Here is a 13,932-nt window from a genome sequence, read left to right as displayed (position 1 = left end):
CGGGTCCAGAAAGGACCGGGAAGCAAGCATCTTTCATTGCACATTCATGCTTTTAGAGGCTTTGATTTAGTCCATTACTCTTTAGCCTCACGTCGAGCTCTACAACTGTTCTCACTGCTTTCCCTTGGTGGGTTGAGCTTGCCAATTCCCAGGACAACTTTGACAGGGATGTCTGGACACAGACATTGGGAACCAATGCAATGCCGTGGCCCGAGACATCAGCTGTTGCTCCAACTTTATAACGTCCTGCACAGCGCGAAGTTGCTCTTGGCCCTCTGCCCAGGTTCTCTCGTGCTAAGCTTACATTCATGTTTCCCTCTCACAAACAGTTTGCTGGTGCCTCCTCTGGGGAATGAGTGGCCCCTTCTTGTGGCATCTGTGGCCCACAGTGGTGCAATACCCAAATCTGTGGAGCAGGAACTTTAAAGGGTTTCATTTGTACTTCTTTAAAAAGAAGATGGTCTTGCTTAATTGTTTTGAAATTCGATGCACAACAATATTATGACAGGTTAAATCAAACAGCAAAAAGGCTAGCATGCCGTGCTTTCAGCAATGCGGTAGATAATATTCTAACCACTTGTTTGGAGATACTTCTGCCATCTTGTAATATACCACACAACAACTGCGGAAAAAAAAGACTAAACAGGGCTGGCACCACGGCTAGAATACTGTACTTTCAAAGCACACGCTCGCACACACACACACACACACACACACACACACACACACACACACACACACACACACACAGACTGCTTTCACCACTTCCTGGGAAAACAATGAAAGGAAAGAAAAGTCAACAAACCAAAAGACATCCAGAGTGACTGGGTCTGCATGAGGGAACAGACAGGGGTGAGAGGCATTCAGACCAGGGTCAAAGGTAAGCCCCTATGGAACAGACTTCATTAACTTCAGCCATATCCTGAGGAGATCATTAAAACAGCTACAGAAAACATAACCTACTTCTTCTCACCATCTGCATTCTTGGCAGCACATGCTTTTGTGACTCATGCAGAAATCCATACCAATGTCTGCTCTGATATGCACAACTTTCCAAGAGTGTGCTGGCCATGAATTAGCTTGTCTGTAATGCCCTTTAACACAGAGAATGTTTGCTTATCTCTGTGTATCTACCAGGCCTTGAGTTACCTGATCACACACCCTGACCCAATTAATGTAAAAAAAAAGAAAGAACAGGAAAACCAGGTTTTCATAATCAGGACAAGCAACTACCACCACTAGTTTGGCTGATTCACAGCCAAATTTCAACTTGAGGAATCAATTTCTTGGCTGTGCACTTGTTTAACTGGGTTTTACAGAAACAGGTGTGTCAGGCGAAGAATCTGACTGGGAGATAAAGTTTCATCACGGCCTAGGTTGGGAGGAAAGATAAAGGTTATTTTTAAAATTCAGGGATGTTTGCAAAATAATAAAGAAAAAAAAACAGAGCGGCGTCGCAGGCAGTGAGTCCAAACGTTCCCACCAAAAGTCAAAAGAAGGATGCAGCTTTGTACACCATTAATACATTTAAATTCTGCCTGCATTGCTCCCAAACCTTAAAAAAAAAACACGCAGAAATCTGATTAACCACCAGCTGCGTGCAAAGGCAGGGTACATAAAAATCTGATTATCACAGTGCATGTAAAGGCATTGTCCAATTTTCTCCTGTAACCTGATTTCTCTCATTACCCATGTCGCTAGTGCGCATGTAAAGGTAGTGGCTGCATGTCAGGAGAGATACAATTCCCACGCAACCCCTTTATGAACAGGAGTTGAATCAGCAGGACAGTCAGACATCAGTGCCTGAGAATCCTGCTCTTTTGACATCTCCGCTTTGATGTGAACCCCCCCCCTCTGTCCTGAAGTGTGGGAGGAGAGTTGGGGCTTAGAGCGAGAGAGCGGGGTGGAGTGGTGAAGGATGAGAGAGCCTGAGGAAGTTACCCATATGTAAGTGGGGGCTTTCCTGGAAGGACATCACTCTCTGTGTGCAACTGTAACTACGGCCGTAGCCGAGCACTGTGCCTTATCATCCTGCACAAGGTCCACCTGAAACAATATTTGCACATGAGTGTTCAATTTAACATTTGGGTGACCCCTTCATCACAGTTACAAAATACGCCGCAGCATGGTAGCTCAGGCCAACCCATAATGCAGCATGTGACTAAAGTGGTGGGGAGCATTTTGGAGCGCGGAACAATTATCAAGGGAAAAGAAATGTATTTTTCAGACGCATAATCTGATTAGAGAAATGCAGTCACAATGCAAAATGTCACATTCAATCATCATTATATCCTAATTAGCCCAAAAGGCCACAAGTCTCCTCAAGTGCAACCACTGTTTAATTTAAAGAGCGTTCAGAATGAGAAGGATACAATCTGCTCTCTCTCCTTTGGTTTAGTGTTGGACAAAGCACTTTGGGAACTTGAATTATGCACCATGCTGGCACTTTAAAACATAAACCAATGTCTTACTGGAAGCTTTCCCTGCATGCCTGGTCCTGTGTATCTGATAGCCTGTATTCATAAATTCAAGCAGAAGAAAACATGGTACACGTGCAGATTATACCCATGTTCTACCCCAAGGGTCTAAAAATAACAGAAGCACAAGGTCAAGCTAAAAAAGCATTCTACCGACTGAATTTTGTGCACCTTATGCAAAAACAATGCCTGGAAAGCATCAGTGTCTATTATGAACTTGGCACGGCACATCACAGTGACAGCTGTCGACACAAAAAACATCACAGCAACGCATGGCACTAGGAGTGGATGGTATTAAAAGTATAGACAGAGCACTGCTGAGGATTTGGGGATTTTGGCTGTACAATTGTTCAATGACATAACTAAACTAGTCTCCGGCGGCAATGCACTAAACCATGCCCTGCCTGCAGGAAAGAAGAAGATTAGCTCCGCAGTCCGCAGCAGTGAATGTTTTGGAAAACGCCAAAGCCCTTGTGGCTTTGTTTGGAAATGAAGAAATGGCTAAACGTGCTGCGCAGAACAAAGATGAGGAGGAGTTGATAAAAAAGAGCAGCGCAGCGTCTACACGGACGGACGTGGCTCAGGTTTAAGCAAACAGCACAAAACAGTAATTAGCAATTTATGTCAAACCGCAGTGGTTGCAACGGGTGACAGTACAAGCAAGCTTTAAGTCACCTTGAATCAAAAAACATTCTGGAGAACGATTAAAGCAAAAGAATTTGTCTCCCACAAACTCTAAGTGAATTGTAGAGCAGCTATGGGAATTTGGTGAATTTTCTTATTGCGGTTCAAGTACAATAAGATACCCCTGTACTCTGTGAAATATGCCCAAGTAATTTGGTACAGAATCAGTTGCCACACAGTTGCCATACCAGTGCTTTACCCCTTCATTTATATGGAATTTTAACAAAAACAAGCCCCTAATTTCCGACGTGGAGAAAAGAGCAGAAAAACGACAGGGCCCTCTCAAATGTTTCAGTAATTCCTGAAACAAGGCACTCTGGTCAGGCTGAACACTTAGCATGAGTTCAAGAGAGTGTGTGCCGTCTCCCAGACCATATTGTGGTAAAAGGGAACAGTCACATGAATGTGATCCGTGCTCAAGCTCAGGCTCAGGCCCTAATTATATGGGAAAAGAGTGTGGTGTGACAGCTATGGCGGGGATTGCGGTTGTGTCCTAAGAGACTGCAGCTGACCCTGTGGAGAAGGAGAAGGGGAGAAAGTGAGAAAACATGAAGACATGACATGAGGAGAGGAAAAAACAGCGAGGAGAGGAGAGGAGAGGAGAGGAGAGGAGAGGAGAGGAGAGGAGAGGAGAGGAGAGGAGAGGAGAGGAGAGGAGAGGAGAGGTATGATGGTAAGGACACTAAAAGGAAAAAGCAACAAGTGTGTGTGTGTGTAAGTGCAGTAATAGCGAGAAGGGTTAGCAGTGGAGTCAGACTGTCCTATGTGTTGCTGCTGAGTAAGGCCAGGAGCTTACAGGAAGGATTTAAAGAGCCACAGCAACACCACAAAGCACCGGGAGAAAGGGGGTTGCCCAGCAGGGGCCAGAGGAGGGGGAGCAAACGGGGATGAGGGGCAGGCTGGCTGGAGCGGCGACTCTGATCAGGATCCATTTCCAGCCTGGGCCTTGGAATTCCTTTGTTCCTGTCACAGGTCTCCATTTCCCTCTCGCCTTAATCCCAGGCTGCCTCACGCCCAGTAACACAGAGCAGGGCAGGTAACTCTGCCACAGGCATGCCTCTCTATTTACAGATCCGTCCCCACATTACATCCACCCGCAAAAATAGTAATAGCTGAGGTAGCAGTGACAAGAAACAAGGGCGGTTAATGGAGGCTGTCACTACAAAATTACACTTGTGCCTTAAGAGAGGCCCCGTGAGCCGTCCCAGTAGAAGGCTAAAGGGTTAGCCATCAAAGCAAACATGCAATGTAAAATATAATGTCACATTTTGACCAAATCACCACTTCTGATTGGATAAAATTCTAGTTTGGGGTCGAAGGCCTTTAAATGGACAAAGGAATCAAGTGAAGCCAAATCTATGACCAAACGGGGGCAAAAAGGAACCATCTTGCTCGTAGTTCCTAGACATCCTCCGCATTCTTCACTGGGAGGGAGATGGTCATTCGTAAACACATTCTCCAACAGTAAAGCTATCCAGCAACACTTGTGCTTTTCCCGCAATGGCCACGGCCAGGCTGCCTTAAGCCCCCTTCATAGGCCTGCCAAGAGGAGTCAGTGGTACACTGTGCAGCGCTCGCAAAGCCCTCTCCCACGGCTATTAGTGACCATTCATCTGGGGAGCCTGGGAAAATGCCTCTCCAGCCTGCCGTGGCCATGGGGAAACAGGCTGGCAGGTGTTCCCTCCCCCTAAGCCCTGGCACCTGTGCAGGGAGAGGAAGAAGGAACCAGCGCTGCCATGGGCTCAAACAGATTCCAGGTACCACTTTGCCAGGGCTCCTCTAACCGCTCTGTCTGATAGGGAGACTCTCAAATGCCAGGCTACACTATACCTGTGCGCCGCCTCACACAGTGATCTGTTTGGGGTATATCTACTACTAATAGTAGATGCAAGACATCTGGTAATGTGCTTTGGCAATTTGAAATGGCATGTTAACTATATCCGTGTTAAATGGGACTTCTCAGTTTACACTCAACCCATATACACAAAATATGCACTGTTGTGGACTGCAAAATCAATATACCCTTAAGTTACAACGAGACCAGGGTTGCGCATGATCAGTGCTGGAAGTAACCAACATCGCATCCAATGAGGAATTGTAACACGATAGTCTCTTGGACAGCATATACAGCACGTTGCGTTGCCACCGACTTGAACAGGACTCTGCACAAAACAATTCTCATGAAGATAACTGTGACACCGTTTTTGTCATAGAGCACAACCACCAGCTCCCTTACTCAAATATCATCTTGAATGACAAAAATGAATTCCTCAAAGCACAGAGAACCTATTATCCACTCATTTTCAATCTGTAATTACTCTGAGAAATGTGGGTGTGTTCAACACGGTCTACCAGTGAGAATGCATGAGGCCTCTCCCAAGCTCCCGTTCCCCGGACTTCTAAAGTCTAGCATGTCCATTCCGCATGTCCAGAGCCAAAATGTTTGGTGGGAAAAGTTCCCTCTGTTCATCTCTCTAAAAACATAAATAAATCACATCACTATGAGCTAATCACGAAGTCTCAAGTAGCCTGGGTAAAAAATGAGGGGGGTGGGGGTTGTAAATTGGCTTCTGGAACTGAGATTTGAAAAAAAAAAAAATGGTTTAGATTTATGTTGGCAGAAGACATGGGATAAGCCCGTCCCTGACGTGTTCACTGGGTGCTCTACACACACATGTGCGCCCAACAAAGCCTATATAGAGAAACACAATAACCCATAGAGATAACTCAGATACAAACACTTGCACTGAAGGGCCTTGGAACACTAAAAGCTGTTGATGGCTCATTTGAAGTGCCAACAGCTGAGGCTGTTACACTGTTCTTACTGCTGTCTGTTAGCGGAAGCCCCTGCGATTTCACACTGGCACCAGCTCAAACGCCGCCTCATGCAAGACCCACTATCTCCCTCCCACACCATCCCACCCATAGCACCACAGTCCATCTGCCTATTCCTGGCCAAGACATCAGTACTGGCCCGCCTGACACCTTTCTCTATGTGGCACGTGACAACATGCATGTGCACGTGTTCCAGCACATGCACACGTCTCACTCCAGGATATTCAGCTTCATTCTGCCGTCAAACGACAACACTCTGCACACGTACAAACTGGTGCAAACGGGTCTTCTGCTGAAACAGAAAACCAGCTTCCACTCCCAGCTACGGACAGTCTGGAAGTCCTGTGAGGATTAGCTGGTTAGCGTTTGACCTGCTTGCAGAATACGCGACCCCAATACTTAATACCCACCCTGAGGTTTGCTGGGCTTGCCTCCCTAAGCCTACAGTCTGCCCTCCCCTTTTTATGGCTCCTGCCTGCCTGCTCACTTCTCACAGTCACAGTCTCCACCTTTACTGCTCTGTGGCCTCCCTCACACGGGACAATGAAAAGACCAAGAATGTCATTACACTCACTTAAGACCTTTAATAGTACTAGAGCGCATGAACTATGTGAGCTTGTTTAAGGCGCTATACCTTTTCATGTTCCGAGGAGGAAAAAAAAAAATCTGATATGGTATGGAGTCATGTTCCACTGGTTACATTCTTTTTGGCAAAGCTGTAAGGAGCTTAATCATTTTTACATGCATACTTCTCTGGTGAAATACTGATAGTCTCCCTGTTCAAATAGTGCAGTGGATTGGAGCACATAAGTGTGTGTGTGATGGGGGGGGGGCTCAGTCTGTGATCTCCATCATTAGAGATGTCTGTCTCTCCTCAGTCTGTCATGGGGAATATGAGTCAGGCTTTTCAGTAACCTTACACTGTCGGCCTGTTCACACCTTGCCCAGGGGGAGGATATATCTCTGAAACACCCTGCTGCCTCCCTGATTCTCACTGGAACCGTGGGCACCTGTGCGCATGCAACCACGGACTATAATTCTACACGTATAGAAATTAAACTACGAAATTTGGGGGAAGAACACATGTATAAGAGTGAGTGGATGGCGGGACTAAAGTGTGAGTGGATGGGGAGGGGGTAGCGTGAGACGCAGAGCTGCAGCCGCAGGAGAAACTTTATGGGGCCGACTGCCCTGTAATCCCACTCTCACAGTCAGTCCTGCCCTGCTGAGTGAGCCCAGTTTAACTGCCCTTAACTGCTACCTGTGACAAACCTGCCTGTCTTACAGCACGCAGCTGGAGGTTCCTCTGGTGCCAGGTTTACAATGCTTCAAAGAAATGTGCGTGGGTGGCTGGGGAATGTTATCCTCGATGGATAAAGAGTGGGGTGAACTGAATTGCTCATTCCGATTGGTGCATTAGTCGTCAATTTATTTCTCCGTGTGCACGGTTGTATATGTCACAGCAGATGTTTTCGATGTTATTACCTTAACTACAAGTCGCAGATAAACACAGGTGTGCCAGTGACACATTAAACGTGTAACCAACATAAACCATTTTAATGCACTTACATTTTGCATGTACAAATGCACTGGAGATGTGCCAACTAAAACACTGCAACACAATATAAAAAATCCTATCAGCTCTTGCCTCCACTGGTCACACCCTGGGCGTAGGGAGCCACCGTGTCCCAACTAGTTCTGTTGTCTCTCCACCCACACTCTCCTAGAAAGGTAGCCACGAAATACTTGTGTGACTGTTTTGTAACTCCATTCCCATCCTGCTCACACATTTCAATGGTCCAGCAACATGCACACGGCAGTACATCTGCGCAAGTGGATAAATAATGGTGTGAGCTCATAGCCAAAGTAAGCAACTTCACTTATTGAAGAGTTGATGACAGACACACCTGCACGCCTAAGACAAGGGAAGACAAAGATGACTTCATTCCAAAGGAATGAGCGACAGTGAATTCAAAACATAAATGTAACTTCAGCTGCCATATAAACTAATGCACAAGTGACTGTATTGAGAAAGTATTATGAATGAATAAACCATGATAAATACTGGAATATTTGCGTCTAAAGAACCTTTCACATAGAAGGCCGCAGCAGGTGCCAGGTCCTTCTTCACTTTCGCTTGTCTTCTATTGTGGAGGAACTCTGTGTACTGCTTAACCCTCTGGTCCACGGCATCTCTAACCAGGGCTGTGACCTCCTGAAAATACAGAAAGACGTTGGAGAACTGTTAAGAGAACAAAAGTTTTGACAAGATTAAATACACAGAGACAGCGGAAGTCTCAAGTGACAGGTGAGCACGGCAACACCCCAAGCGGCCACAAGCGGAGAGATGGGAACAGTTCAGCGACGATGAAAGGAAAGAAGGCTCAAAGTCATTTTAGATTCTACGCTGCTGCTGTCCTCTGAAAAGGCCCCCAGCAGAACAGAAGCCATATATTCAGTCACACACTTATTCACAGGCACGCCCTTCTCCCTGTGTCTGTACCTCGACGTGGTCCGCAGTAAACCAGCTGGCGTCCTCTTGGCCGCCCAGGGGCAGAACGTGGAGATCCACCAGCACAGCAAAGTTCCCACACTGTAACACAAAGAGGAAGGACAGCCACAGGTTGCTGAGGGGCATTGAGCTCAGAGGCAACAAAGGAAATCAGAGTGTGGGTGATTGACAGCGAGACAAACCACAACGACCCCCTGTGTCCTCAAACATCACCCCAGGCCTCTCACAGCAGTCCCCTCCCTCCTATTTCTCTGTCTAGCCATCTCACTACCAATCTCTTTACAAAAAAAGTATGGCCCTGTCTGCCTCCTCATATTTCCCCTCTCTCAGTATTTCCCGCTTCTATAAACGTTGCAGTGCTGTCAGAGCCTCAGGTCACAACAGGCTGCAGAAAAAAAAAAAAAAAACGGTCTCAAGATGTACCGCACAAATGAGGATTATCCTGCTATGTATCAGAGTGGTAATAAACATCCCCATATCTAACTTTTTTTTTTTTTTTTTACTTCTTTGAGTGGTGTAGAAAGAGAAGAAAAACACTGCAGAGTGGATTCCCAAAGTCCCACGTCCTTGTGCCGGTGACAATAAACTACATGGGACATGGAGGCCTGAAATGCTGCTGCTGGTTAAGTTACTGTTACATCTTTCTCGAGTCGGCCTGATTATGGTTTACACATGAGTGCAAAAGCTGCTCGCTGCAGAAAGCAAATGGATGTGGGTCTCGTGTGAACTTCGCCTCTCCCTGGACAAGCAAAGTAATGGATGGACCGAGACCACCCACGACACGACACAGAAGAGCGAAACCCCAGCCCTGAGTGATAATGGAGCAAAAAGCATTGAACTGAATGGGGCTGCAAAGTCATGCAAAGCCAGAGACACAGATTTTTAGGCTGACACTGTAGAAATTTAGGCGTGTGTTTCGACAGAAGAATTTATTCAGTTAGTAACAGGGGATATTTATGAACACTCGAAGCTTTGTTTTGGGCCAGCCTCATCCTCTGGGCTAAAGTATCACAGACAGGATGACTAAACTCTACAACCCAGACGAGAGGGGATGTTCCTATGGCCTTGCTCTCAGGATGACGTGAGAGAATGAATTAGCAGGGTGTGTAGGGGAAGGCCCTCGCTACTTAGGTTCTTATTCTGGACACAAGTCTACACTTCCCAACTCCAAACTTTGTCCAGCTGTCTCATCCTCTTGTTTAGAAAGGACTTAGATTAGCTCGTTCATCAAAGAGGGAGACTGATTTCATTTATTGTTATAAAACTAACGTTGGGCTGTGAACATTCGTCAATATGTTAAAAGGCTGCTTACTGGCTCGGAGCAAATCAAGCTGCCAAATACTTTGCATTGCACTTTCCCCATGAGAGCATTTTCCTCTCTTGTTGTCTTTCTGTAAATAATAAATGAAGTGGAGCTGCTGCCTTTCTTTCTGCTTGCAGCTCAACCAGAGGAGAGGGCGCCCCCATATGACTGATGTTTGAACGTCTCTAGTACCTCAGTCAATGATTGCACTGTTGCATAGAATTTATCTAGCCCTCAAGGCCCTACGACACGTCATTTTATACTTAAACTTATCTCTCTGCGTCAGTGCTACCGAGACAAATGGGAAAAGACCCGGAGATAAAAATCCAACGGAGTCCGCGCAATAGTTGCAAAACTAAACAGACGAAAAACATGCTTTCTCAAAAGACAAGAAGTAATGTGCAGGCTTCCCATCTACAAAGTGTGTGCATGTTGTCTGCCAGTATCAGCTATTCCCTACAGATCAGCATTCTTTTGACCTTTGTCTCGCAGCGGTCCATCGATGACTGGTGGCCTCTTACAATTACCCATGCGTGGGGAAGCCTAGCAACAGAGGGTCGGACCCTGTCAGTCAAAACACAGAGGCCGGCTAGTGGATTTGACACATGCAGAATGGGTTTCTTTGGAGTTCTGAGACCTGTCAGATGGTTAAAGGAGCCCCAACACTACGCATGACTTACCACTAGGTCTAAATAAATAAACCCAGACTTACAATGGTGACAATGTGTCGGTTAATCATCAGTGAAATACTTGAGGTCACAGGTGATACTGCCGTGGAATGGTACTAATCTGTTTATTACAGTATTCTGCTCGCCTCATGCTTGCACATTGGAACAGCGACCACATGACCCATCTTCCAGGGTACATGGTACAAAATTAGTTAATGGAAACTTTAAAGAGCGGTGCAAGGTTAACTTGGTAAATATCCTAAAATGAAGAGAGCAGTGTGGGGTTCAGAGTGGGATGCTCACGGAGAGGCCCTGCATTGTGACTTCCCTAACATGGTTTCTAATGCTTCTGATTGAGTCTGTGTTTTGGGCTGAGCGCCAGACATCGAGCAAGCCTTAGACTAACTTCCTTTTATCACATTAGACCAGCAGACAGGACTCGACTGGGAACTGGACGTTAATGATAAACAGTGGTCTGCCCTTACACAAAAACAGCATGTGATTCCGTGGGCTTTTCGGGAATGGGGGGATTTTTTTTCAGGAATGCGAACTAATGCAATCACCCTAATGAGAAGCCAATTAATTTGCCGAGCAAAAGTGCCGTTGAGTGAAGGGACGGATTTCTTCGCAAACGTGTCAGCCTCTCATCCGAGGCCGAGCTGTGAAGATGCAGCCACGAGAGCTTCTGCGGAGCATGTTTGTGTCCAGTGTTCAAGATAAGACTAAAAGAAGGAGAATCTAAGTTTACACAAAGGCTCTGACTACAATCACATCATGTGGTCTAAATTTGTCAGCTCCCCAGCACAAAGAGGGACCAGCAGATCTCTTGGCTGAACTCTGCCATGAACTTTGACCTTCATATATCCCACTTAAAGACCAGCTATGGCCCCTCTTTAAGAGTGATCTCCGCGCGCAGTCCAGTGCCTCACGGACACCGCAAGTGTCTTGTCTTAATTTGGCGCAATAATCTGAAAGTGGAACAAAAGTCCAAGGCTGAAAACCAAAAACAGAAATAAACATCTTCAAAGCAGACTTATCAGAAAATCTACCCATTTATCATTTTCTTCTGTAACACAATCTTTTTGGTTCCATACTCGGGACCCCAAAGGATTTCATTAAACCTGACATATTTAGTTATCAAAATTCATGAGCTAGTCCTCTTTGTGTAGTTTGATTTGACACATTCGAGGCAGTACTCTGAGCAACTGTCACTGAAAGGTTTGATAAAGGGCCAAATTCTGGAGGAAGTTACTCTTTTCATACATACTAAAGTGGGCCAGCTCTACTTTGTTCTCTGCCTTGCACGGGCTTTTTGGAGTTAGGAACAGAGGCTGAATGAGGGGCTGCAAGAAGCGCTACTTAATACCTAATCCTTTATTGTGCCATCTTTTGTGTGCTGTCACACAGTGAATGAATAGAACTGAGTCCTCCTGCAGGCTAAGCTCAACTTCTCTATCCTAAATCTCCCCACTGCCAAATTGATAAATATTACCTGTGAGGGGGGGAAAAAAAAAAACGTTTTAAGAGGAAAAACGTTAGAAACAGATACTAAAGCTGACCACAGCGCGCAGAACAACATGAGGAAAATCCTTTATATTTTCTGTCTGTAAATAAACAAATCCTGACTCAGGCCGTCTGACAGCCCCTTGGGCTTTTCTAGTCTTCAGTGCTCTGGTCTATATCACTCTCAGTTCCCAAAACACTCTCTACCTTCCCTTATCTCTCTTCCAGACCCGACTCTCCATCCTCCCGCATTTGCTGCTCCAAGTCGGGCGCGGGGCCCAAACCTCTATGAGCGGCTTCACCCGCCTCCCCACCTCGCTGCCCTTTGCCATTGCTATCGCGCCGTATAAGAACCAGACCTTCTCGGACTGCACTTAGCTCAGAAGCTAACACTAACCAGCCACAGATGTTTACATTGGGAGAGAAGGGGCAGCAGATGCGGTCTCACTCAATAAAACTTGCATCTCTCCCTCTCTCCCTTTGTCTCTCTTGCAAGTCTGCAAAGAACCCAGGGGAGCTCTTTAGATCTGTGGGTGTGACAACCTTGCTCTCAGGCTTTATTTGCCTCATTCCCAGCTCTCTCTGTGCCTGTGTGAGTCACCTGGGTTTCCCCTTAAAAAAAAAAAAAGGGCATTTCTTTTTTCCAACCTTTTTTCCATTCGATTTTTTTTTTCTCCAGATATTTTTTTGGAAGTGTATGGAAGGGTTGCATTCTGTTGAAACCTCCCTTCATTCAGGGGAATGTTAGCACACCTGAGTCCTCTTTATTTGATGATAAAAAGAGACACAACCCAAGAGAGGAATTTCAGCAGCAAGAACAGACAGGAATATCTCCAGGTAACACTCAGGAAACAAAGCTCGGGCTGACACATCACTGAGAAATTGGTAGATTTACAGAAATAGCAAGCTGAGAAGTGTTTTGCCTCATTAGGAAATGTCAAATCTGCACAGCAAAGTGGAGCCGAGCTGAGATGAAAGAGAACTTTTCTTTTTTAACCCTGTCACTTTCCCTTGAGAAGTTGGAAAGTGTCACAGTGTTTTCAATAAGAAAATGCCGTGATTCTGTGCAGAGGCGCGATGTGTGGTCTGTTATGAGCTCATCTACGGAGTGACAACACTAAACAGTACGTAAACCTCTGACAATAAACTGGTCTGTGAAAACTCAAATGTTTTATTCTTAAAACCCTTTGGTCTCTGTTTTATCCTACTACATTAGATGGTTAGACAGTCAGCAGTGCATATTGCTAATAGAAGGCAGATTGCAGGGCTCTGCAGCAGTAATGTCCTGGCAGACAGCAAGCGCTTCAGTGGATCAGCGATTTAGCCTGCAGGCCCTTTTGGGAGATCTGAGAAGTGGCAGGTCACTATATAGTCTAAGCCTATTTACGAAAGAGCATACCAGCACCTCCTGCAGTTCCACAGACCACGGAGGGAGCTGCTTTGAAAACATTTCAGAAGAAAAGACCATAAAACACACTGCTGAACAGCCTACAAAATGTGGCACAGCGAATCCATGAACATAACTCATAATTACTTCGATAATCCTCACTCTCTGTGCAAGCCAGCAAACAGCGTTGGCACTATGTCTTAGTGAAAACTATTTCTCTGTGTGGATTTTCTTCTTTAATATTTTAAGAAGGTAATTTATTCATTGAAAAACATGGTGGTAGAGTTATGAAAGAGACGGCCAGGGCAGCGCCTTGAATGCTATTGTTTAGACTAATCCCTTCTAACATACTTGTTTGTGGTTAGTTGGTTAAGCAGGGTAGAGGCTGTGTGCATTTTCTCAGGCACAACAGTATCATTATGTGCCCAGTGGGAAGGAACCTTCCGTGAACCTCCAGGGTTTTACTCTCCCACAACCAACCGAAGGGGGTGGTGGGGCAGCCCGTACGCAGGCATGCATATGAAACAAATAAAAGCGAATGAATGCAATATCTGGTCAACTAG

General features: G+C 45.8%; 1 protein-coding gene across 1 annotated transcript in view; it reads right to left on the bottom strand.

Annotated features, from left to right (window-relative positions):
• The window catches only part of LOC125018935 (SLX4 interacting protein), a 29,825-nt gene that overhangs the window by 14,230 nt on the left and 1,663 nt on the right, over positions 1-13,932 (bottom strand). Inside the window, exons 3-4 of the mRNA XM_047603394.1 lie at positions 8,500-8,589; positions 8,085-8,211 (exon numbers count right to left, since the gene is read on the bottom strand). Of these exons, the coding sequence (XP_047459350.1) occupies positions 8,085-8,211; positions 8,500-8,589 (217 nt within the window). The remainder of the gene's footprint in view (positions 1-8,084; positions 8,212-8,499; positions 8,590-13,932) is intronic.

The sequence above is a fragment of the Mugil cephalus genome, chromosome 13 (genome assembly GCF_022458985.1).
Source record: "Mugil cephalus isolate CIBA_MC_2020 chromosome 13, CIBA_Mcephalus_1.1, whole genome shotgun sequence".
Taxonomy (NCBI): Eukaryota; Metazoa; Chordata; class Actinopteri; order Mugiliformes; family Mugilidae; genus Mugil; species Mugil cephalus.
Note: the sequence above shows the minus strand (reverse complement) of the source record. Positions and strands in the feature narration are given on the sequence as shown.